The sequence below is a fragment of the Procambarus clarkii genome, chromosome 6 (assembly GCF_040958095.1).
Source record: "Procambarus clarkii isolate CNS0578487 chromosome 6, FALCON_Pclarkii_2.0, whole genome shotgun sequence".
NCBI lineage: Eukaryota > Metazoa > Arthropoda > Malacostraca > Decapoda > Cambaridae > Procambarus > Procambarus clarkii.
The window spans coordinates 39,612,120-39,638,984 of record NC_091155.1 but is presented as its reverse complement, the minus strand read 5'-3'; the positions used below and the strand labels follow the sequence as shown (position 1 = coordinate 39,638,984).

The 26,865-nt window shown below is 43.7% G+C and overlaps 1 protein-coding gene across 4 annotated transcripts in view; it reads right to left on the bottom strand.

Annotated features, from left to right (window-relative positions):
- LOC123754116 (selenocysteine lyase) overlaps window positions 1–26,865 on the bottom strand; it is an 84,385-nt gene that overhangs the window by 51,363 nt on the left and 6,157 nt on the right. For 2 of the 4 annotated variants that reach the window (XM_045736310.2, XM_069308612.1), the window contains 3 exons: window positions 23,230–23,494; window positions 22,956–23,118; window positions 15,989–16,142 (listed from right to left, as the gene is read on the bottom strand). In XM_045736310.2, coding sequence (XP_045592266.1) covers window positions 15,989–16,142; window positions 22,956–23,118; window positions 23,230–23,490 — 578 coding nt within the window. In that variant the 5' untranslated portion in view covers window positions 23,491–23,494. The remainder of the gene's footprint in view (window positions 1–15,988; window positions 16,143–22,955; window positions 23,119–23,229; window positions 23,495–26,865) is intronic. The other 2 variants (XM_045736312.2, XM_069308615.1) reach the window with 1 other exon arrangement.

Sequence of the window (26,865 nt, the reverse complement as noted above, 5' to 3'; positions counted from 1 at the left end):
ATCAAGCAAGAAGCGCCTGAAACTAGGGCTGGGCCGGCCACCAAGGGGCCAACAGGAATACTCTTCCCTGGTAAGCCTCTAAGCGAGCCAGGACTCAGAGCATCAACTGAACCGGTGGGACAGTACAGGTGACTCCACCTCGACCAGTCCAGCCGAAAGGTATCGACCCCGATGGCCTCGCAGTCTGGAAAGAAGGGCCACAAACACTGGTAGACGCCTCAACCACGATGATGCAAAAAGGTCCACATCCGAGTTCATGTACGTCCAGCAGAACCAACTAAAGGAGTCGGCGTTTACCGTCCATTCTGTGGATAGGGGAATGAACCGAGACAGGCTGTCTGCCAGGACGTTTGACACCCCCTAAACATGAACCGTCAGGGGAGCCAAACACTGAGAACTCAGCGGACGAGTCACCCGCAGCAATAAGCCCAAAGAACCAAGGACCACACCAAACCCAGCGGTTCAGGCAATAAACCACCGGGGAGCAGTCCGAATGGAGCCGGATCGTTGCTCCTCGAGCAATATGAACCCTCTGAAGCGAATGTCACACCACCGCAAACTCCTGCGCCGTGCTATAAGCCCGACGGAAGGACAGACCCCATCAATCCTGGCTGGCCTGGTGAGCACTGGTCACAAAACCCCAATCGAGAGATGAGGCATCCATGAACACATCGAGCGAGGGCTCGGGGAGGCGTCACAGCACAGAATCCTGAAAACCCCGAAGAGGAAGCCCGCGACGCAGCAGCCGACACAAGGCTACTGGGATATGAACCATCGATCGCAAGAACGGCGGAAGGGACGCCCCCGAAGAAACTAGAACAGCTGCCAAAGCCAGTTCCGACCCAACAGATAGACCAGCACGGTGAAGTTCAGGCTCCCGCACAGCCGTTCAAACAATCGACGTGTGACCCGGGTGCCCTCCAAAAACAGTAGTAGGCAGGACCGCAGCCACAACAACGCCACAGGAGGAAAACACAAGGAAGCGATCCGAGAGTCCTATACAAGACCCAGCCACGTCCGAACCCGAGAGGGAACTAAATGGGACTTCCTTCAGTTCACCAAGAACCTGAACTCAGCTTGCTTTCTGATCTCATGTGATGCTATTTCTGTGTGCAGATTTAAAACCAGTCCTCCTAATATTTTCCAAGTGTAGATTAGTATGTATTTCTTCCACCTGCACTCTAAGGAATACAGATTTAAAATTTTTAAGGGTGGTCCCAATAATTTAGACATTTTATCAAGTGGATTCTAGAGGTATAGTATCTTTGCACGTTCTCCAGGTCAGCAATTTCTCCAGCTTTGAATGAGGCTGTTAGTGTGCAACAATATTCTACTCTAGAGAGCAATAATGTCTTAAAAAGTATCACTGCTTAGCATCTCTTGTTTGAAAGGTTCTTGAAGGATGACACAGTAAAGAACTATTGTTAGTATCCTTGTCTATGTCTCATATGAGGATGAGGAAAAGTACCGAAGCAAGCATGGTGCAGTACCTTGGGAACCGAACTTTTCATGGTGGATGATTCAGATATTACTTTGTTGACTATTACACTGTGGCTTCTGTTTGTTAGGAAGTTAAAGATGCATCTCCCTATTTTGCTAATAATTCCTTGTGTGTGCATATTATACACACCACCACCATGGTCACATTTGTTGAAGGCTATTGCAAAATCTGTACATCTAACATCAGCATTTTGTCTGTCTTCCATGGCATCTAAGGCCATGTCATAGTGGTTTAGCAATTGTGAGGGGCAGTGTTCTAAACTCATGTTGCCCAGCTATGGAGAGACAGATTCTGTGTGTTTGTGATCTTACTTCTTAGCACTCTTTCAAAGATTTTTATGATGTGCAATGTTAAAGCTATTGGTCAATAATTTTTTGAACCAGCTTCACTACCTCTTTTGTGTAGTGGCATGATCTCTGTTGTTTTAAGTATGTCAGGGATAACACCAGTATCTAGGCTCTGTTTCCAAAGGATGTTGAGGGCCTGTGATAGTGGTTCTTTGCAATTCTATATGAATATGGAATTCCAGGCATCTGGGCTTCGTGCAGAGTGCATGGACATGCTGCCTACGGCTGCTTCAAAGTTGAGTGGGGTTAAGGTAATACCAGATACATGTACTCGGTGGTGGTGTCACATTCATAAAGAAATTGTTTGGATCATTGATCTGCAATGAAGGACCCAATGCAGGATGTAGTTTTTGTTCTAAATTTTGCATAGGAGAAAAACTATTTTGGATTCCTCTCTATTTTGCTATTGGCCTTTTGTCTTTTATGCCTCTCCTGTATTTTATTTAATTCTTGCAACATTACCTCAATCGTTTGTATTTCTATACATAGCATTCTCTGTTGTTCTTGGGGTAGAGTTGAGCATTTAACACTTTCGGCCGGTGAGGACGGATATTGCGTCCATAAATAACTCTACGGATGTCCAACGGGGACGCATGCTATATCTAAAATGAAAATATTTGTTAAAATTCCATTTTTTTCCGATCATTGTGGGACGTGCATTAAAATGTGCACCGTCTTCCCATTTTCTGTGATGGCCCATGTGTCCTTGCCTCCCACGTGTAGGCCCATTGTTATCGTGTCTATGCTCGTGATCGCTGCGGCCTCCTCTCGCGCCCAACATGTGTGCCCTTTCCGGCCATTTTCCTCAGCTATACTTGTTACCGCCTTTATACACACACAACATTTACTCCAAGAGTGATAGTGATCAAGAACAAAGCCACTCCAGGACAAAAGCAGGGGAAAGAAACACGTCTGAGGGAGGAGCCAAGTAGTGTTCGCCAAAAGTACAGCAAAGTGAAACTCTCACCAATAAAATTCCAGACTTTAATTGAAGAATTTTCTGATCTTGATCTTGGAAGTGTCAAAAGTAACAATGATGTAGATAGTGAGGTGGTTGAAACTGAAACAACAGGTGAGGATGAAAATGAAAGTGAGGGAAGTGGCGGTGGTGGTGGTGATGTTGCTACTGCCACACGTGCAGGGCCTGCTATTACAACTTGTACCGGACGTACCCCACACACCAGTTCTGGTGTAGCCTGGTCTACTGACAACACTGCACCATTTGTAGACAGTTATACTGGAACACCAACTTGACTGTACCAGTACCAAGCACTCTGAGAATTTTAGTTATTTATTATGTGAGATTTGCTGAAATTAATGGTATATGAAACATACTTGTATGCATCACACACATAGAATATGCAGCGGTTGTGGTGCCCATATCTTAAGAAGCACATCAACAAACTGGAAAAGGTGCAAAGACATGCTACTAAGTGGCTCCCAGAACTGAAGGGCAAGAGCTACGAGGAGAGGTTAGAGGCATTAAATATGCCAAAACTAGAGGACAAGAAAAACAGGCGATATGATCACTACATACAAAATAGTAACAGGAATTGATAAAATCGATAGGGAAGATTTCCTGAGACCTGGAACTTTAAGAACAAGAGGTCAATGATTTAAACTAGCAAAACACAGATGCCGAAGAAATATAAGAAAATTCACTTTGGCAAACAGAGTGGTAGACGGTTGGAACAAGTTAGGGGAGAAGGTGGTGAAAGCCAAGACCGTCAGTAGCTTCAAAGTGTTATATGACAAAGAGTGCTGGGAAGACGGGACACCACGAGCGTAGCTCTCATCCTGTAACTACACTTAGGTAATTACAGCATGTCTAACACAAACAATAAGTGGGATGAAGTGAGTGTAAAAGAGCATGTCAGATATATGCCAGACTGACAATGTTGATGGGCATTGTGAAAATGCCAATTGTGAGAATGTACTGGCAAACAGGTAAATTGAGGCATGTACCTTCTAAAAGGTACATGCCACAAAGTAAAAGTAAACAATACTTTTATTACTGCGAGACGATATGAATTGATTGCAAAGTATTTTCATACTCATAACAACAATACCATTCCCAAAGACAATCAACACAAACTAATAAAAGTTAAAACATTCATGGAATATCTCTCTCACATAAATGCAAAATCGATTACATTCCTCAGAAAAAATGTGTTTGGATGAAGGTCCTGTCATGGAGGAGCCATCTAGCTTTCAAGGTTTATAATCCAAATAAACCTGATAAGTATGGAGAAAAACTGTACATGCTAGCTAAATCACAACTGGTTACATCTATGATTCTGAAGTGTATGCAGGAATTGAGAAGACAACAATTCAAACGGTTATGGACTTGATTCAACCACTGAAGAACAAAGGTTGGCATTTATATATGGATAACTACTATAACTCGGTTCAACTTAGTGAAAAACTGCTTGAACAAGGTGAATACACCTGTGGTACTCTCAGATTGCAACGTGGTGCACCAAAAGATCTTCAGCTTCAAGCAAAGGGTAAACTGCCGGTAGATAAAACTATTCTGCCGGAAGGACAATACTTTTATAATTCTGCGGAAAGATACGCGAGTTGTTACGCTCATCACAACTTCCTACAATACAAAATCACAAGAAGTGAAACGAAGGAAATGAATACGCAAACCTGACGGAACATCTTCATTGCAACGGGTCACTGTCAACAAACCAAAGGCAAATCTGACTACAATACCCACATGAAACGTGTTGATCACTTCGACCGAATGCTTAAATATTATCATTTCACACGGAAATGTCACAGGTGGACGAACAAAATCATGTTCTACTTTCTGCAAATGGCCCTTATTCCATTTGCCCTTATATGCAAATATCCCTTTAGAGCATTCTATTCTGGACAATTTGATACCAAAATGAATGACTTAACACAAAAATTGATGTTATCAAACTGAAAAGAGTATCCCCATTTGAGTGCAGTTGATTGTTCACGGGTAACGCTCAGCCGATGTTTGGGTTTGGTGCAGGTGGCACGCCGGGCTTTATTACCTTGTATGCATACATCTCTTTAGAGAATTCTATTGCGAGCCATTCGATACAAAAATAAACGACATAGCACAAGAATTGAGGTGAGAAAACTTGAGAGAGTATATACATTTTAGTGCAAGTGCCATGCTCACACGAAACACTCGGCCCACCCACTCAAAGTGTCAAGATGTTCTGCAATTTGTTTTCGTTGCCTATAGAGGGAACGCTGTTCTTGTTCCAGTTTGCATTTTTTCTCTTTCTCCTAAGTGGTATGTGACTTGCACGTATATCTAGTGCTACTGCGCCTGTTTTCTCGGAGCACTGGTGTAAATTTGCATTTTCTAGTTGCCTTTCCCAGCATCTTTCTGAGAGGGATTGGTTTGTTTGCTCCTAGTTAATACTTGGTTTTTAAATTGAATTTGCTGAATTCTCTTCCTCTTGGATTTGAGACTGGCTGCACAGGTCTATTGATCTGAGTAACATGATTTTGTAACCATTATGTCCCTAGTCAGTTCATCATTGTTTGTAACAACACAGTCTAAGGTGTTTTCTTTCATAGCTGGTTTTACTTTTTGCTGGTTTATGGCAAATGTCACACATCTGCAAGAGATAATCTGTGACTTTATTCAAACGTGCTTCCTGAGATTCTCTCTGGCATAACTATGTGCCACATTTTCATTTTATGCAGAATGTTGAAGTCACCAAGCAAGATGATGTTTGGTGCATGGTTTGTGCAGTTTTCTAAGCAGTATTCTATTTTTGTAAGTTGGGCTTTAAACTGCTGAGGATTTGTATCTGGTGATTTATATACAAGGACAATCACCAGATTTTCTATTCCGAGTATCAACACGTCCGCCGTATCTTTTGTGGTGTTTACCCGCCAAACACACGATGAAACTACAACGTTGCTACAACGTTCCAACAAGTTTAACATCTTTTTTAAACACCTAACAAGTTGTAACAACCAATATAGCATGTTGGAACGTTCCAATGTCATAAAAACGTTATAACAAGATATAACAACTCTATTACAAGTTGTAACAAGTGACAAATAGGGACAGTTACGCTGTGTGTTTGCAGGGTAGCAGCTCTGTGCGGATGAGTGTCTCTCATGTACAGGCCAACTAAATTTTGTAGCCTGTTTTCTATCACATCTGAAAAGATTGTATTCTAGTATGGAGATCTCAATGTCATAATAGTCATTTGTGAGTGTCAGTGAAAGCTGCAAACATTCCATTTGCCTCATTTAGGAAGCCAGTTAGAAAATGGACTTCGTTTTGCATGTGCACACATGCAAAACATGATGCCTTGTATGTTGGCAAATAAGAAAGATGTAATCGTATCCGTAGAAGTGCTGGATATTTTACTTGGTGTTAATATCTGTGGTTCTGGTAGGATCTATCTTGTGTCCACTTTGTGTAGCTTCCGGGGATCAACAGCCCTGCAGCCCGGTATCCGACCAGACCTTCCAGTTGGTTGTCTGGTCAACCAGGCTGTTGGACGCGGCTGCTCGTAGCCTGACGTATGAATCGCAGTTTGGTTGATCAGGTAATAAGGTTGCCACATTGTCTGTGTACTGTCTAGCATTTGATCAGGTTGATAGTAGAGCTTGGACCTTATTCACCATTCTTTTCTTCTTTCAGTTACTAAAACTCTCCCCTGGCATGTATGCGTGTTCCTGTATTCATAATTGCATTCTTTTGACTTTATTCACTTGGTTCCTTTGATATCAAATGCTGGGAAATCTCTGCTAAAACATTCCTTCTTGTTTCGTAAATTTTTACAGTTTTGGATGGAAAAATTTGCAATTTTCAGAGCAACATGTACCTTTATTTAGGACATTTCTGCAGTTTCTCGGTTGTTTACATTTACATGTTCCATTAGCTCTTCCTGATAGAGCTCTAGTGCCCTAATATCCACCAGACAAGGATTAAGCAAACACAAGTCTCTGATCCACACACATATATTTTAAAGCGGTACAAACACAAGGAGGGTGCAAGAAAGCATCTGGTCTACTGGCTGTCTGCTTCTTGTTCCTTCGTTGGTCAGTTGCCTCTCTCCTGCTCCTCTGCTCTTTTCCCTTATCTCCGCCATGTTGTAGGGGGCACTGACGTCACTACAGACCGTACTTGCATACACCCCCATGCACAACCTAACATACTGTAGTTCCAATCTACAAAAGTGGCAGCAGGGAAGACCCCCCTCAATTATAGACCGGTATCATTGACAAGTGTAAGTCAAAATATTGGAAAAAATAATAAAAACTAAATGGATAGAACACCTGGAGAGAAATAATATAATATCAGACCCACAGTATGGTTTTCGATCTGGAAGCTCCTGTGTATCGAATTTACTCAGTTTCTATGATCGAGCAACAGAGATTTTACAGAAAAGTGATGGTTGGTTTGACGGCATCTATCTGGACCTAAAAAAGGCTTTCAACAGAGTTCCACATAAGAGGTTGTTCTGGAAACTGCAAAATATTGGAGGGGTGACAGGTAAGCTTCTAACATGGATGAAAAATTTTCTGACTGATAGAAATATGAGGGCAGTAATCAGAGGCATTGTATCGGACTGGAGAAATGTCACAAGTGGAGTACCACAGGGTTCAGTTCTTGCACCGATGATGTTCATTGTCTACATAAATGATCTACCAGTTGGAATACAGAATTATATGAACATGTTTGCTGATGATGCTAAGATAATAAGAAGGATAAGAAACTTAGATGATTGTCATGCCCTTCAAGAAGACCTGGACAAAATAAGTATATGGAGCACCACTTGGCAAATGGAATTTAATGTGAATAAATGCCATGTTATGGAATGTGGAATAGGAGAACATAGACCCCACACAACCTTTAAATTATGTGAGAAATCCTTAAAGAATTCTGATAAAGAAAGAGATCTAGGGGTGGTTCTAGATAGTTTTCTATCTCCTGAGGACCACATAAAGAACATTGTGCGAGGAACCTATGCCACGCTTTCTAACTTCAGAATTGCTTTTAAATACATGGATGGCGATATACTAAAGAAATTGTTCACGACTTTTGTTAGGCCAAAGCTAGAATATGCAGCGATTGTGTGGTGCCCATATCTTAAGAAGCACATCAACAAACTGGAAAAGGTGCAAAGACATGCTAATAAGTGGCTCCCAGAACTGAAGGGCAAGAGCTACGAGGAGAGGATAGAGGCATTAAATATGCCAAAACTAGAAGACAGAAGAAAAAGAGGTGATATGATCACTATGTACAAAATAGTACAGGAATTGATAAAACTGACAGGGAAGATTTCCTGAGACCTGGAACTTCAAGAACAAGAGGTCAAAGATTTAAACTAATTAAACAAAGATGCCGAAGAAATACAAGAAAATTCACTTTTGCAAACAGAGTGGTAGACGGTTGGAACAAGTTAGGCGAGAAGGTGGTGGAGGCCAAGACCATCAGTAGTTTCAAAGCGTTATATGACAAAGAGTGCTGGAAGACGGGACACCACGAGCGTAGCTCTCATCCTGTAACTACACTTAGGTAATTACTTGTTGAAGGCGCTTGGGTTGCCTGTGGCGCCTCACTTGTTGAAGGCGCTTGGCTTGCCTGTGGCACCTCACTTGTTGAAGGCGCTTGGGTTGCCTGTGGCGCCTCACTTGTTGAAGGCGCTTGGCTTGCCTGTGGCACCTCACTTGTTGAAGGCGCTTGGGTTGCCTGTGGCGCCTCACTTGTTGAAGGCGCTTGGCTTGCCTGTGGCGCCTCACTTGTTGAAGGCGCTTGGCTTGCCTGTGGCACCTCACTTGTTGAAGGCGCTTGGGTTGCCTGTGGCGCCTCACTTGTTGAAGGCGCTTAGCTTGCCTGTGGCACCTCACTTGTTGAAGGCGCTTGGCTTGCCTGTGATGCCTCACTGGTTGAACAACACATAACTTGGTTTTAATTGCTAGGACAACCTTCATCCTCTTAACACCTCCAGAACGATTGATGCTGCTACCAGACATAGTCTTGGCCAAAAAAGTTTTAAAAGTTACTATGAAAATAAAAAAGTTATTTGAAAAAAAATTTCACTAATGGCGCAGCACTGTGACGCCGCACTGGTTGAGGTGTATAACAGTAACTTGTCTTTAATTGTTAGGACAACTTTCTTCCTCTTTACACCTCCAGAAGGATTGAGGCTGCTACCAGACAGTCTTGGCCAAAAATATTCAAAGTACTATGAAAATAAAAGTTATTTTAAAAAATATTTCACTAATGGCGCAGCACTGTGTATAACACGAGGGACGGACGCACATGGGTTGACCAGTGTTGGACGGGTCCACTTGGGGCAGCTATAACACAGTAGGCCACCAGGAGGAAAAAAACTCACAATATTTTTGAAGGAAACTTCAGTCTGTGCACAGTGCTTTTAGGAAACTTATTTGTTATTACATAATTACTAGTACTTATTTCATTTGTTTTTGGCTATGATTAAGTGTTCTAAAATTAACGGTAATTCATGTACCCAGGAGGTCCCTCCTGACGCACCCCCTCCCACCCTCCCGACACCACCCACCCACCCCACTCCCTCCTCCACCATGCGTCTAGAGCCACAGACGGGATTAATACGGTATGGCCGAATTTTCATCCGGCCAAACGAGCTTTTATCCGGTTCCTGTGGCCATTTTAGCCGGATATTGTGATAAATTTATCCGATCACGATTTTGGCTGTATAAGGGCGTTTTTCGGATGTTCGAATCCCGGATAATCGCGGGGTTACAGTACAGGAACCCCCCCCCCCCAACTCGACCAGTCCAGACGAAAGGCATCAACCCCGACAGCCTTGCGATCGGGGAAGGGCGCCACATACACGGGAAGGCGCCCCGACCATGCTGACGCAAAGAGATCCACATCGGGACGCTCGAACGTCTGGCAAAGCCAACGGAAGGAAGCTTCGTCGACCGTCCACTCCGTGGAGATGGGAACGATGCAAGACAGGCCGTCAGCCAAGTCGTTGGACACTCCCCGTACGGGAACCACCAGGACTGCCAAACCCCGAGAACTCGGCAGACGAGTCACCCGAAGCGACTAACCCCAAAGAGCCAAGGACTGCATTGAACCCCAGTGGTTCAGGCAATGAACCACCAGAGCCACTGAACCAATCATCGATCCGCGGGCGACCCGAATCCTCCGAAGAGCAGACCACACCGCCGTGAACTCCCACACCATGCTGTGGACTCGACGGAAGGACGGGCCCCAACGCCCCTGGCCGGCCTGGTGAGCACTGGTCACAAAACCCCAGCCGAGAGACGAAGTGTCCATGAACACATCGAGCGAGGGCTCGGGTAGGCGCCACGGCACTGAACCCCGAAAAACCTGAAGAGGAAGCTGACGACGCAGCAGCCAACGTAAGGCCCCCAGGGGTTGAACCCAGCAATCGCAAGAGAGGCGGAAGGGAATGGCCCCGAAGGAACCAGAACAGCCGACGAAGCCAAACCCCGACCCGGCGGGTAGACCAACATCGCGAAGTTTAGGCTCCTGCACAGCCCCTTGAGCAACCTCCGGGTGACCCGAGGGCCCACCTGAAACAGACGAAGGCGGGACTGGAGCTGCAGGAGAGACTCCGGAGGGAGGGACAAGGAAGTGGTCCGAGAGTCCGAAACGAGACCCAGCCAAGTCCGAACCTGAGAAGGAACCAGATGGGACTTTCTCCAGTTCACCAAGAACCTGAACCCGGCGAGCTGGGAAAGAACCAAATCCCTGGCTAGCAAGCAAGCCGACCGGCTGGGAGCCCAAACCAGCCAGTCGTCGAGGTAGGCCAACACCCGAATACTTAAGAGACGCAAGCAAGCACCTCGCGTTTTCACACGCCGCGTAAAGCGTGTGAAAACGCGAGGTTTTGTTTCCCGTCTGTTTCGTGCCCGGAAACAGACGAGAAACCCATTTGAGGGACATCGTTGTTTCGACCACACCCAAGCGAACGTACTCCAAGACGACCAGGCAGAGCACAGGGGAAGCTTCGGCCGGGAGACAAGACTCGAATGCCTCTGCTGCCCCCCCCCCGGAAGGGGCATCCCCCGAAGCTGCCCGAGTCTCGAGATCAAGTAACCCCTGCCCCGACTCCGAAACCCTCACACATTTCGGGGCCGGAAGCAGGGGGGGATGACCAGAACGAACAACTGGAGGGGAAGGACGAGGTGCGGACTGAACCAGGAGCGAAGAGACCCCCCCACCCCCAAGTCCGGGTCTCAAAAAGCAAAGCGGGGCAGCCCCGGGGCATCCGGGTGAGCAACCAACCGAGCGCGTTGCAACAGACGAAACCTAGCTTGCAACGCTTGCGCCGCCCGTACCCAAATAAAATCATCAGAGGATTGGGTAAATTGAGTCACAAGCAAGCAGCAACACTCACAGGACTCGCGTCGGTGATATTTTCGACCACAACAGGCAGCGTGGTGGAGGCAAAAACAATGAGGGTCACCCGAGACAAGGGGACCGAGCAACCCTCAAACTCGCACACAGCGAGCGGGGACTCCGGGATCACATCCATCGGACCCACGCGCCCCCTAGGGGATTCCCAGGGTCCTGAGCGTTTACTTTAAGAGGACTCGCACTCAGGTAGTCCCAGGCAGGGCGCTGCTAACCGGCGCCCAAAACTCCCAAGCGAACTTCTATAGCTGTACCCCAGGGACGTGTACACTCACGGGGACCTAGCAGGGGGCGCCACCGAGGAGAACCGTGGAAGGACAAACCACCAATGGATAATAGTGCAGAACTTCCCACAAGGCAAAAACAAAAAGAAAAACAAAACCCCGCAAGACGACAGCGAACCCCAAGGAACAGAGCCGGCCGCTATGTCGGGAAAGCGAAGCAGCACAGCACCCTGTACCCCTACCAGTGCAAAGAGCCACTTACCCGCAGGTAACAAGGGAGAACAGAACACCCAAGAGGCCAAAAGGCAGCCGAAAAACAGAAAGGTAGAACGGACCAGCAGAGACAGGTCCCGAGGAACCTGTGGAATTTGGCCCCAAGCCCCAAGGCAGTACTTACAGGGCACCTAGGGAAGGAAGCTCTAGGAGCATGCAGCCCGAGTACTGAAGATAGCTTCTGGCTCTCGCACCCTTGGAAAAACACACACCACATGCAAAGTACAGTGCTGTAAAGACACTGGAGCCAGAGCACACGACCTTTGCCTATAGCATCAGCCTCAAGAACTGAGGTGTGGGTAGCCGGCGTGGAGGGTCTGGGGCTCCCCCTTCCCCCTCCCGGGAAGAGGGGAGCTGTACAGACAGCGGCACGACGACATGTGACTTCATACTAGTTTGCCTGTTTTCTGTTGGAGAGTTCTATCCACTAGTTCGGCTTTTGGTAGCAATTTTAACCAGAATAGGGGTTTGTTTTGGGGTGCTTACCTTTCTGGGTGCCTGATCCGATCGATGGCAGACATAGAATGCTTCCAACCACACGGGGGTTTCTATAGGCCATTGCTCCCCTTGCCTCTCTGAGGGGGCCAGGTTCTGGCCGTGGTCCCCGGTAGGCCTAAGAAAAGAACTCTATACACATGACTGATGCCAAAGTCTGACATAAGCATATAAGCCTGGGATAGCTCCAGGGAGCCGACCGGGCTCTCCCCAGAAAAAAACTAGTGTTGAATATAATGAAATGCCATTTTCTGAGGGGTTGCTCTGGAGGCTTCCTGAAGCTAGCCGAACTGATATGTGCTGTATTAGTTTGGGGTCATCTGTCGCACACGAGTTATTATGCCTACCAGGAACCACGAGCCAGAACCTGGTCCCCTCACAGAGGCACAGGAAGCAATTACGTATGAGCACGTTACATTTAAATTATGTCATGTTCTGGCATGGATCGGGGTGGATACCCAGAAAGATAGGCGATCCAAAACAAGGGACCCCACAAGAATGAGAGGCAATGACGAAACAGCTAGACTCTACCCGATAGTCACCTTGAATGAGTCAGAAATAAGGAAAGTCAAATTTGAAGCCACCGTGGGAATGAGTGACTACAGTATTGACATTTGAGTATCTGGTGGAGGTAGTAGTAGTAGGCATCCATCAGTCTCAGGAGACTATGGAGTTGCGCCCTGGTTGTCGGTCTGGAGAGGCCTCACCAGGGCGCAAAGCCAGGGTAGGTTGATTCGGGGGAGAAGCTGTTACCCAGGTAGCAGGTCCCCCCCTCTCCACGGCGCTGAAAGTCTCCAATGGAAAGGCATACGCCAATACGATTGGTTCCAGCGCCGTCGCAGGAACTGTGAGTTCCGGGGTTGACCTTGAAGGTGGTGAAGAAGGGCACAGGGACCTCCTAGTGGAGGTAGGGATAATCTATCCAAAGAAGGGATCGAAAAGGAAAAGGCCAAACTACCGAAGAGGAAAATATGATGAGATGAAGAGCTTTCAAATGGGAATACCATTGGAAACAGAACTCTGAGAAAAGACTATACAAGATATGATAGACTATGTCACTCAGAAGTGCCAGGAAGCTGCAGACAGGTTTATCCCAGCCGAAAAGGAGAAAACTGAAAAGCAACAGAAGAAGCTGTGGTTCAATCATGAATGTAAGGCAGCAAAGCAATTGAGTACAGGAACAAGGACAAACTACAGGAATAACAGAACACCAGAGAGCAGGGAGAGATACCAGAGGGCCAGGAATGAGTACCTCAGAGTGAGGAAAGAAGCAGGGGGACAGTTTGAAAATGACATCGCAAGTAAAGCCAAGATCCAACCAAAACTGCTCCACAGCCACATCAGGAGGAAAACAGCAATGAAGGAACAAGTGATGAAACTGAGAAAAGGGGGAAACAAATACACAGACAATGACAAGATGTGTGTGAAGAACTCAACAAGAGATTCTAGGTCATCTTCACAACATAACAAGGAGAAGCCCCTGTACTAAATGAGGCATCAGCAAACCAAGCAACCTTGGAGGAATTTGAGCTCACTAACGATAATGTCAAATGGAATCTGTTGGAGCTGAATGTGACAAAGGCTGTTGGGCCTGACAGAATCTCACCATGGATGCTAAAGGAAGGTGCAGAAGCACTAAGTGTGCCACTCTCTATGGTGTATAACAGATCACTGGAAATAGGAGACCTACTGGAAAGCTGGAAGACAGTTAATGTAGTCCCAACATACAAAAAGGGTGACAGGCAAGAGGCACTGAACTACAGGCCAGTTTCCCTAACTTGTATACCATGCAAGGTGATGGAGAAGATCGTGAGGAAAATGCTCGTAAAACATCTGGAGGAAAAGAGCGTTATAACACCACCAGCATGGGTTCCAGGATGGTAAATTGTATCTCACAGGCTTAACAGAATGTTACGACCAGGCGACAAAAATTAGGCAAGAAAGAGAAGGGTGGGCGGATTGCATTTTCTTAAAACTGTCAGAAAGCCTTTGACACAGTACCCCATAAAAGGCTGTTACAAAAGTTGGAGAAACAGGCAGGAGTAAAAGGTAAGGTGCTCCAGTGGATAGGGAAGTATCTAAGCAACAGGAAACAGCTAGTAACTGTGAGGGGAAGACATCAGATTGGCGAGATGTTACCAGCGAGATGCATATACAGTGGTACCTCGGAATGCGAGTATCCCTGTATGCGAGTTTTTCGGAATACGAGCAGGATTTCCTCGAAAAATATGTCTCGGAACGCGAGGGTTACCTCGGGACACGAGTTTGTTGATACGCGTACAGGCCGACCCAGCGCGTGGTGGTTCGGCGATCGTCGCCCCTCAGTTTACCATTGTCTCGCGCCCAGTGACTACCCCACATCAATTCTTCTCGTGGATTTTCAGTGTTTTGTTGGATTTTTGGTGATTTGACTATACAATTTGTTATTATATATCTCACCATGGGTCCCAAGAAAGCCAGTGGTAAGGATAAAGGCCAGAAAGCCCATGTGAGGATGACAATAGAGGAGAAACAAGAGATCATTTGGAAGCATGAGAACGGTACACGTGTTGTTGAACTTTGTAAGCAGTACAACAAAGCCACGTCAACAATATGCACTATACTTAAGAAGAAAAATGAGATTATGGGTGCTAAAGTGTCAAAAGGAGTCAGAACAATAACGAAACAAAGACCACAAATACTTGAAGAAGTGGAAAAGTTGTTATTAATTTGGATACACGACAAGGAGTTAAGGGGTGACAGTGTTTCGGAGGCCATTATTTGTGAGAAAGCCAGGGTTTGGACAGATTTGTGGTGAGGAAATCGAGCAGTGAGCCTCAACCAGGACCTAGTGGCACTCAGATAAAACATCCCAGGGAGAGCACACCAGAAAGGTCTTCACTGCCTGATGTGATAATGGAAGGGGACTCCCCTTCCAAACAGTAACTCCTCTCCTCCTCCCCCCTCCTCACCATCTTCCATACGCCTACAGCATTCAACAGCAAGGTAAGTAATAACTTGAACATAGTTTTGAAGGTATATTTAGATGAATTAGGTATAAAAATTTAGTTTGATGTGGGGTTTTTGGGGTAGTCAGGAACGGATTAATTCATTTCCCTTTATTTCTTATGGGGAAATTAGCTTCGGAATACGAGTTTTCGGAATACGAGGCGTCTCCAGGAATCAATTAAACTCTTAAACTGAGGTATGCCTGTACTGTATTCCTGTAGAGCATTCTATTGTAAACAATTTGATATCAAAATGAACGACGTAGCACGAAAATTGAGGTGTAAAAAGAGTGCAGTATTAGGATAAACATTTTAGTGCGGGTGTGCGCTCATGGGACACGCACATTCGACCTTGGGGTGGGGGAAGTCACACACTGGGCTGGGCGAAGTTCTAATGTGATACATCACTGTAATTTTCTCATTGATACATCATGGTAATGTGCATTTGAAGAGAAGGTGAACTCCTAGAAAAACACCCAGAGTGCATGGGGCAATGCGTGAAAACCCTCACTTGCCTCCTACTGATTTCTTTACTGATACATCACGTTAACGTGATTTCTTTGTGCACCATTTCACTGTTACATGTGTACAGTTGATTTACCATTGAAAAAATGCCCAAGAGCGACCCCTGCTCAGCAAAAGCTTGACATTTTGAACCTGTTACTCCAAACCAGAACTACAGTAAAAAAAGACGATTACATATACATAATTACACGTTACATATAATTACACACTTTGTTAAAAACAAAAAACATTAAAAAATAACACACCTGCCAATATGAGCAACAGAAAACATAATGCCAGTCTCATTGTTGGCCAGCATGACTGTGATGAGGCACGTGGAGGGTCGGATAGACTCCAGCACTGCTTCAGGAAGGTTCTCAACACCCAGGTATGTTACATCTGCAATGTTTAAAACATTTTCTGAAAGAAAAACTACTTAATTAACAAACAGGAACTAAAATATTAAAATTATAATTTTAAGAAGAGGGTTCACCCAAATCTATCCCTGTCACGCCCTTCTAAGCCTACTGGAGACCCGAGTCCAAAACCTGATCAGGAGCAGAGGATACTAGATCATCTAATTGGGAGCCAGTCGGCCAAGCGGACAGCACGCTGGACTTGTGATCCTGTGGTCCCGGGTTCGATCCCAGGCACCGGCGAGAAACAATGGGCAGAGTTCCTTTCACCCTATGCCCCTGTTACCTAGCAGTAAAATAGGTACCTGGGTGTTAGTCAGCTGTGACGGGCTGCTTCCTGGGGGTGGAGGCCTGGTCGAGGACCGGGCCGCGGGGACACTAAAGCCCCGAAATCATCTCAAGATAACCTCAAGATAACCTTGCCAAGTAAAAGCCACCAGACATGTAAGCTATAAAAAGCTAAGGTATATACAGCACGGAAAACAAGGTACCGAGATGAGCCACCTGGCAAAGCAATTGCCTGCTAATGTCACCTGTGCACCACCAGGAGACTACACACCTAGTTATTCACTTCCCAACCTTGATATGTCATTCAGTCATTTTAGCAAGGAAGATGGAAAACTGGAGGCCCTGAAAGGAACAGGGAGGGTGCAGGGAGTCACTAAGGACTCACCAGAAAGATATATTTTATTACATTCAACACTGGTTTTCTCACGAGTGCATCGAAGGTGGCTTTGTGATGCTATGCCACCACAGAGAATGAAACAGGAGGGGGGGGGGGGGGGGGAACTCACTAGGGGCAGAGGAAAGCTGCAGATGATAACCTCCTATGTAAGGAAGAATCAGCAACAAGTTAACTGCCCCAAAGCCACACAAACCCTGCATGCTTCAGGCACATTCACTAAATGCTCAGCTGCCACTTTGATGGCCCACCAAAATATCCGAGCCCAAATAGCTGCCTAGGGCACATTAAAAATTGTATAGGACAGAGCTACAAGTTTATAAACATCATGGAGCCAAGGACAGACTGTAGGCTGGGTAAGTTTGATGAAATTGCAGACAACCCAAGGCAAATAGGCCCTGGAACAAGGAGCCAAAACACCAGATCCACAGAGCACCCCCAACACACCATTGGCGGTGCAGAGGTAATGGCAAATTGCTGCAACTAGAAACGACAAATGATACATGCCCCAAATGATCCAACTAAGCATAAACTTTGTTTACAGGAAAGCACTGTAGAAGTAGATGACCTCCAGGACCAGAAGACCAAAACTCCTGCTTCCAAAAGAAAGCATGGAGCTCAGCAACTCAACAACCAGAGGCAACAACCAACAAAAACAAAGCCCTGAAGAAGTAATCCTGCACCAAAGTAGTAGCAGAAACTGAGGCGAGGAGAGAAAAGTCAAAACCCTTATCCATAAACCAAGACACCCAAGACAATTTGCAAAACAACGCAGAAGAAATGTCAAAGCGAGTGGAATAAACAAAATTAAATAGATCGAGTAAAATTAAACATAGCAATACCTCAGCGACTCTAATGTTTCAGGACATTAGTAGAGTTTCGTCACTTAGTCGAGAGCAAGGAGCCGGCGAGTGACATACAGAGGCTAACGAGTGTAAGAGTGAGTGAGCAAGTTTGCTGAGACCTCAGATGATCTGGGCCACCATCTGGTGGCAGTCAGATGCACACCAGCCAATTAACCCTGCAGCAATGATCGTTTGATAATTTTTATATGCTCATACTGTACTTTATGATGGGTTTTCCTCGGGTTTGAGGGTAATAACTGCTCCCCTTACCTCATAGTAGAGCCAGATGCTAACCCCGGCTACTGTTAAGGGGCAGATGGTTTGGTGGTACCAATGTTACGCTCGGGGAGCGACTGAGAAATCCCCTCGCAGAAAAGGTCAAAGAGAATCTTGATTAAAGGGAACAGTTTGGACTGCAGGAGAGACAATGGATGTATTTAAAGAAACAAAATGGCTAGTTTTAATTTTTTCTAGCGGTGAGTATTGATGAGTTTCATTGAGTCATTCAGTTTGAATTTGGTTTAGTGAAGATGCCAGAAAATGAAGATTCAGAAAATTATTACAATATCATATATGTTTCATTATTTATTAGAAATATATTCTCAAGATATTTCTTAGAAAATCTTGAGCTTGAAAAGAGTTCAAGGTGTGGTAAAGTGGCTGGGGCCCAATTCCTTTACACCAGTTGGAGGGTCATAGACCTACCTTTGGAAAACAAGGCTCAAGGGTTGGATGGTACAAAATACAGTGACACCTCGGCTTACGAATGACCCTCTTTACGAACTTTTCGGGTTACGAGCCCAATTTCTTCGGAAAATTTGAATCGAGTTACGAACTTAGCCTCGGGAAACGAATGTGTCAATACACGTATGGGCCGACTTAGCACGTGGTGGCACGTCGATTGCACCTCGGTTTACCAGTGGCTCCCGCCTGGTGACAATCGCGCCTGAATTCTTTGTAAAGAATTTTAGTTTTTTCTGGATTTTTGGGTATTTGAACATAAAGGTAATTATTATATATCTTGCCATGGGTCCCAAGAAAGTTAGTGGTAAGGTTCAACTTAAGAAAATAGTTGTAAGTAGAAACAGTAGAGGATGTCCCTTCCTCGTTAACCCTTAGGCTGCACATAGTGTATATATCCGCCATAGGGTGCCAGGCACGATTCAAATGCTAGCGGCTACACGGGGTTCACATCAGCTTCCTCAGGGCTCTTGTAAACAGACGTACATTGGGCTCTCCATATTTAAAAAAAAATCGTGGGCAATATTCTCCAGTGTGAGAGCCACAGTACTGAGGAAGCAGCCAGGGCTGGCGCACGATAGCAAATGCTGTTCAGCTTGTGACCACAGCACCGCCTAAAAAGTCAAAATATATATGTAACTGCTATTATTTAGCGATGACAGTATTACAGATGACCCGTCTGTGATAACAATGACCAGGATTGTGATAATAGCAAGATTGATGTGATAATTAGCACAGTGTAGGAGGAGTAATGCTGAGGGAGGAAGCGAGATAGCGTCGTTTACTGTGTGGCTACCTGTTATTGCCTGCATTCACCATACCGGCTCAGTGTTCTCTATGGGATGTGTTTACTAGGCTAACAAATGTAGATACTTATATATAATGTGTGTATTAGTGTAATAACAGCAAAAGGATTATGTTGGGAGGAGCCATTTGGGTGATGGAGGTGACGTCGTCTGCATGACTTGTCTAGCTGTGTAGAGGGTGGCTACTATGCTCTTTGGGCACTCTACAAGCTTAGGTGTACAGTTACGGTGCATACAACATGTAGATACTTATATATAATATGTGTATATAGTGTAATAACACTACAAACAGTATTGTTGGGGGAGAAATTTTAGTGCGCCTGACCTTGAGTGAGGGAGGGAGGCAGCCACCAGCTGTGTGTAGCTACGTTTGTTAGTGCCTGAACTAACTATATCAGCTTAGTTGTACAGTTGTGGTGAACAAAATATATAGATACTTATATATAATGTATGTATATAGTGTAATAACAGCAAAACTATTTGTTTATTGTTTTATGAACGTAATAATCAATCACTAATATGAATATACCATCCTTTTGAGTATAGTGATGATTCATACATTTTATTATATAAATCTATCACACTACACACTATTGAATAATGTTACTGCAAAAAAATAAAAAAAAATCAGACACTGAAATAATTAGGTAATAATACCTTTGTGGCAACTCCCACCTGACAGCTCGGGTGGCGCTGACCGCCACTGACGACTGCTGTCAACGCCCACATTTTGCCAGACTTTCTCAACCTATTGCACCCAAAGTATGTCGCCTACGATTTTTTTTTTCCCCGTGCTCAGGGAACACAAATTAACATTTTAAGAAGACGAAAAAAAATTTAGATTTGTTTTTCTTGCGCACAGGGGTGTAAATTTCCTCAGGACTCCTTAGCAGTTTAAGGGTTAAGAAAATGTGTGAAGTATGGGAAGAACTGCAAAGTTTTGTTGAAAAAACTCACCCAGATAAAGCTGAAGCAGGCCGTGACATTGGCCTTTTAAATGACAATGTACAGTAACAGACAAGTGTTAAAATGTAGGGAAAAACAAGTGTCTTTAGACAGATTCTTAGTAAGACAAGCAAGCAGTGAGCCACAAGCAGGTCCTAGTGGTATGCAAGCAAAACGTGGCAGAGAGTGTACCCCAGAGAAGTCCTCACTGCCTGATGGAAGGGGACTCCCCTTCCAAACAGTAACACCTCTCCTCCTCCCCCCTCCTCACCGTCTTCCAAACGCCAACAGGAGTCATCAGTAAAGTAATAACTTGTACATACTTTTGTATATACTTTGAAGTTAATTCTTTTGAGAGTTTGGAATGGATCAATTCATTTTCCATTATTTCTTATGGGGGAAATTCGTTTCAGTTTATGAATTTTTGGATTACGAGCCGTCTCTGGGAACGGATTAACACTTTCGCTCGGGGATGACGCAGCATTGCGTCATCCGTTTACTGGCGGTAATGCCGGGGATGACGCAGCATTGCATCATCCACTTTAAAAATTCGCCAAAAATCAGGATTTTATCCGATTTTTTTGGGACTGGTTTTAAAATGCGCGCCGATGTCTTCCCATTTTCTTTGTTGCGCCTAGTGGCCCGCAGGCGGCGCAGCACACGCCGTCGGCCCATTGTTTTCGCGCCACTGTTGTGACCAGTGTCGCCTCCCCTCGCGTCTCAAACGTGTGAACATTTCGGCTATTTTCCGTGGCTATATTTCTTACTGCGGCTTCAGAAACTATCTACGCTTACTCCACGATGGATAGTGATCATGAACAAGGCCCTTCCAGGAAGAAAATTGCGAAAGAAAGGCATGAAAAGCAGAAGCTGAGTAGTGTACAGGAGAAGTACAAGCATGAGAGACTAACTCCCACCATCCACTCCACCTATACAAAACATGGGTTGACCCTGCAGGAAACGTTTTCCAGGAGCAGGTGGAGTGGATAAAACAAATGTTCAACACACAACACTGAGGTGGTAAGTGCAAATTTTTTTATTATTTATTTATTTATTTTTGTTTGTTCATACTTTCCTGTATTGTACAGGCAATGTTGTTCTTCAATTGGCCCTTATATGCACATATCCATCTGAAGAATTCTATTAGGAACATTTTCATACCTAAATGAGCGCCGTAACACGAAAATTGAGATTACCACCAGGAAATAATACTAAACATATGTGGCCGGGAATTGGGAGTGTAGCGGGAAGGTGTCTGAGCGCTCACTCGTGGCTAACGCGTGGCCCGTCTTCAACTCGTCGGCAGGTGGAGCGTGACCAGGTTTTTTATTTTATATGCTAATATTCCTCTAGAGAATTCTATTACGAATCCATTGAGACCAAAATGAAAGACCTAGGACGAAAATTGAGGTGACCAGAGTGAAAATAGTGAAAACATTTTATCGCGTTTGCGCGCTCCCGGGTAACTCGTTCGCACTTTCTCTGCTTGCTGCGGGTAATTAGCCGGGCTTTTGGAGTTTATATGCATTTAGTGCTGTAGAGAATTTTATTGTGAACACAATGATACCAAATTTAATCTCGTAGAACGAAAATTGAGGTGACAAAGTTGAAGAGAGTATACACTTTTCGGAATTGACGCGCGCTTCCGTGACACGCTGGGGCCCATATCGCCCTGTCGAGGGGTGGCACGCAGGGTGCGCGAAAGTGCTAAATTCGTAAGCTGAGGTACCACTGTACTGGGGTTTAGGGAAAATAATTTTATGGCAAGATTCTCCTGACTGTAAAATGGGAGCTTAAGTTGAAATTAACATTATGCTCCATAAATCCCACCCATAGAGCATTGGAAAAATTGCAGCAGTAAATTTCACAGAAGGGTGCAACATTAAAAGAAAGAGCTGGTTAGCAGGCGATGAGTCACAATAACGTGGCTAAAGTATGTTGACCAGACCACACACTAAAAGGTGAAGGGATGACGACGTTTCAGTCCGTCCTGGACCATTCTCAAGTCGATTGTGACTTGAGAATGGTTGTCACAATCGACTTGAGAATGGTCCAGGACGGACCTAAACGTTGTCGTCCCTTCACCTTCTAGTGTGTGGTCTGGTCAAAAAGAGCTAGTACATTGGGAAAGCCATTTAATAGGAAAAATTTATAACTTTGGATTTAACACAAATCTGAATAAGGTCCAAATCTATATTAACTAGATTTCAAGGAAGCACTGTGCAATATTATTTGTGTACTGTATGCCTGTATTGTGATATTTTCTGGCTTTACACATTTTATTGATCCTGAACTTTAAACTATTTTTAGATACAAAACATTTTGCAAGGCTTGTATCCAGTACCTAGAAATTCCAACAGAGGAATGCTGCCTATTGAAGGTACAGTATTGTATAGCCCAAAAGGTGTCAGAACATTTGTATAGCCCAAAGCCTAGCAAACATTCTTAAGATGACTGCTTCTGAAACTAGCTGGTGACCACACCTTCTGGCCAGCAACACAAGCACTTTGTATGAAAATGCATGTCCCAGGTCAAACACCTAGGGAAAACCAGATGGCAATATAGTACCTCATTTGATCACTTACAATTACTGACTAAAATCTTGTAAGTTAGATGAAACTCTTATAGTAAACAAATGAAATATCAAGAAATATGAACATATACTAACAAAAATTCTCAGTGACAAAGCTCAAAATATATTTCCCGAAAACACCTGAAAAACTACTGGTAGCAAACTACTGTATACAAATAAGCAAAAATACATGAATAATAACTCATTATAAAACCATTCAACTTACCAGCCTCAATTGCATATCTGTGTGTCAATGGTAACTTGATGGCATCGTGTTCAACTTTCGTGGTTATGATGTGTGGGCGAAGGTGATGATAAATAGGGCTCTCTTGTGATAAGCACCACTTGCGGAAGTGTGTTACAGCACAGTGCAGCACTACATTGTTGGCCTGAAGAAAACAAAGACCAAATATTTAACAAACATTCTAACTAACGTTTCCATAGGCATTTAGTTTGCTCGTTACGTTAAAAAATGTAAACATCTAATAACCAAGCCTCACCTCTGTGCCACCAGACATAAACAATACATCTTGGGGCAAGGCACCAATCATCCTGGCAACATCATCCCGAGCCTGATTTATAACCGTTCTTGCTCTGGCACCTTCTTCATGAGCAGAGCTGGGATTACCCCATGCCTCATGCATACTCTGCTCTACTGCTTTTATCACCTCAGGAGCCAGTGGTGTGGTCGCATTGAAATCAAGATAAACCCGTTTTTGGACGCCGCTGCCAGTACCAGCTCCACTGCTACTTCCAGACATCCCACTGAAACAATCAAAAGTGTAAATGAAAAATAGACTAACCCCAGACACTGTTGTGATTGCCTGTATTCAATGTACAATACAACTGCTGTTACTCTCAACCATTACGCAATACTGTATATAAAAACGTAAGAACAATAATAGTTTAGACGTAGGGTTAACTAACAGAAAACACAAATTAATGACATCGAAACAGGTAAGTAGGCTAGAGAACTATGATCACAAAGAAATCAGATTTAGCAAAGAATGGAACAGATTTGTAGGAGAAAATTCTGTTAACCCTTAGACCGCAGAACACATACATATATAATTTGACAAAATAATTTTACACAAGTTTTTAAAACTTGCACAAACACCTTCCAAATTTTTTTTTTTGCATAATCAACTATGCAAATGCTCCAACTTTGTCTAAATGATCACAGTGTAACTTGAAAAACAGGAGAATCAAACAATTTTAAAATTGAATATTGAAAACTTCAGATTTTCAATTCAGAATAAAAAATATGAACTATCACCAATTGTTCATTTAACGTTATTATTCTCTCAGAATAGCATATGATCTTCATTTTCATCAAATTAGAATATAAGTTTTAACACTTTCGCGTTCCACAGACTGACTATCTCGTCACTCATTTTTCTACTGAATAGGTTCCAACGACGCAGTACTGAGTCACTCATTAAAATATTTTTAAAAAATTTAAATTTTATCAGATCAATCTGGTAGTGGTTTTAAAATAAGTGCCTTTAGATTGCACACAATTTGATACCAAAATCAAAGATATAACATGAAACTTGATGTCCAAACACTTGAAATACTGTATTATAAATAGGCTTTTGGTCCGAATATTAAAATATTTGTTAAAATTCTATTTATTGTCCTATTATCTTGGGACTAGTTTTAAAATGCGCGCCTTTTTATTGCGAACAATTTGATACCAAAACGAGCGACGTAGCACGAAATTTGATGTTATCAAATTGAACGAGTTGAACATTAGGTTGCAATGTACAAATTGGTGCTCGTTCATGGGTAACTTTAGGCTTTTCTGCGGGGAGGCACTCCAGCCTTTTGTACATTATATTCATACACATCTGTAGGGAATTTAATTGCGAACACAATGATACCAAAACGAGCGACGTAGCACGAGAATTAAGGTAAAAAAATGGAACGAGAATGCACATGTTACTGATTTTGTGCGTTTTTGCCGACTTTAGGCTTTGCTGTTGGGAGTCACGCTAGGCTTTTGGACATTATATTTATACGCACCTGTAGAGAATTTAATTGCGAACACAATGATACCAAAACGAGCGACGTAGCACGAGAATTAAGGTGAGAAAGCTGGAACGAGTATACACATTTGGGTGTCACCGCGCGCTTACCTGCACGCCGAGACACATGACCCCCCTGTCAACCGCGCGTTTCCACGGAACGCGAAAGTTTTAAGTACAGTTTACTGTAAAAAAATCGTCAATAGGGCATTTGAAATATGCGGCAAATTTAGATAAAAAAATTGTAACTCCAAATGTAATAAAGTTTATGAAAAATCCATTCTGAAGGGATTGTAGAACAGACAGCTGAGCACACAATATGTCAAAATAGCGAGAATCGGTCAAAAACTGGAATTTTAGAAGCCACTCAAGTTGAAACAAGTTTCAGAGATAACTGAAGTTGAAATTACCAACAATGAATATAGGTACTTTTAATTTGTTAATTTAATTGGATGTTTTAATAAACATCGTTTGGCATTCGTTCTCGAATATGTGAAAGTTGTAGGTCAATGTGTTTTGAAATGAAGCCAAGATAAAATAACCCCCCAAAAAAAAAAAAAAATTTTGATAATTATAATGATTTAGGGGATATATTTAGGGTATATTTTATATAAGTGAAAAAACCCTAATATGGTCCCTAATCATCAAAACAACCTATGATATACAAACAGTAAAGTGCAGAAAAACCAAATGTGTGTTATGTGGAGGGCTAATAATAAGACATGGGTGACTAGCATTTTTTTTACGGAGTGGATGAATGATGTGGTGTGCCCTGCCAAACACAAATATCTGCAGGAGAAAAGTTTGCCACTCAAGGCCCTACTTCTCCTCGACAATGCTCCTGCTCATCCTCTAGGCTTGGAAGATGCATTGTTGAACAGATATAATTTTCTCACAATAAAGTTCCTTCCTCCTAACACCACTCCTTCAGTCTATGGACCAGAAAATCATAGCGAATTTTAAGAAACTTTATGAAAGGGCACTTTTCCGGAAATGTTTTGAAGCGACTGATGCCACAAACCTCACCCTCAAAAAGTTCTGGAAACACCATTTTAACATTTGTAGTGCTTTAAAACTCGTTGACAAAGCCTGGCAAGAAGTGACTCAAAGAACCCTGATCTCTGGCTGGAGAATATTGTGGCCTGAATGTGTGTCAGAACTAGACTTTGAAGGGTTTGAGCCTGTAAATGATGCGCCTATTGTTGAGGAAATTGTTACTCTGGGCCGGAAAATGGGCTTGGAATTGGATGGTGCTGATGTGGAGGAGTTGGTGGAAGAACACAATGAAGAACTAACCACCGAAGAACTCCAAGCCCTTGAAAAGGAACAGCAACAAGAGAAAACTGAGGATATTTCTTCTTCTTCAGAGGAGGAGGAGGAGGCAGAAGATAAAGTTCCTTCCTCAACAATTAGGAAGTGGTGTCAGATGTGGGAAGAAATGCAAACTTTTATTGAAACGACTCCCCCAGAGAAAGCTGTAGTAGGCCGTTGCATTAATATTTTCAATGACAATGTGATGCCTCACTACAGACAAATGTAGTGAAGAAGGGAAAAAGAATCTTCAATGGACCGTTTCGTTGTGAGACAATCAAGCAGAGCCACAACCAGGACCTAGTGGTACGCAGGCAAAATGTGCCAGAGAGTGAGTGCACTCCAGAAAAATCTTTACTGCCTGATGTTTTTTTATAATGGAATTATAATTAGGTATAAAATTTACTTTGAAGTGAAGTTTTTGGGGAGTCAGGAACGGATAATCCTGACCTTCAACGGTTCCTAGAAGGTTGTAACAGAACCCATGAGCACCACACCAGAAACAAATACCTTTTTGATATTCCAAGAGTACGACTTAATCAAAATAGAAATGCTCTACAAATCAAGGGACCCAGAATGTGGAATGACCTTCCCAATCATGTTAAAGACTCTACCTCTCTCAATCAGTTTAAGATAAAACTAAGCACTACCTAATTGACTCCCTGTAACCTGCCTTACCCCTATAATGTCAACCCATGTCTGTTATTTTTTAAACAATGCTGTTTGTCGACCAAATTGTATTTTTAGCTGATATTCTGCCATGTTCCCCCCTTTTTTATTTTTATATTTTCTCAACAC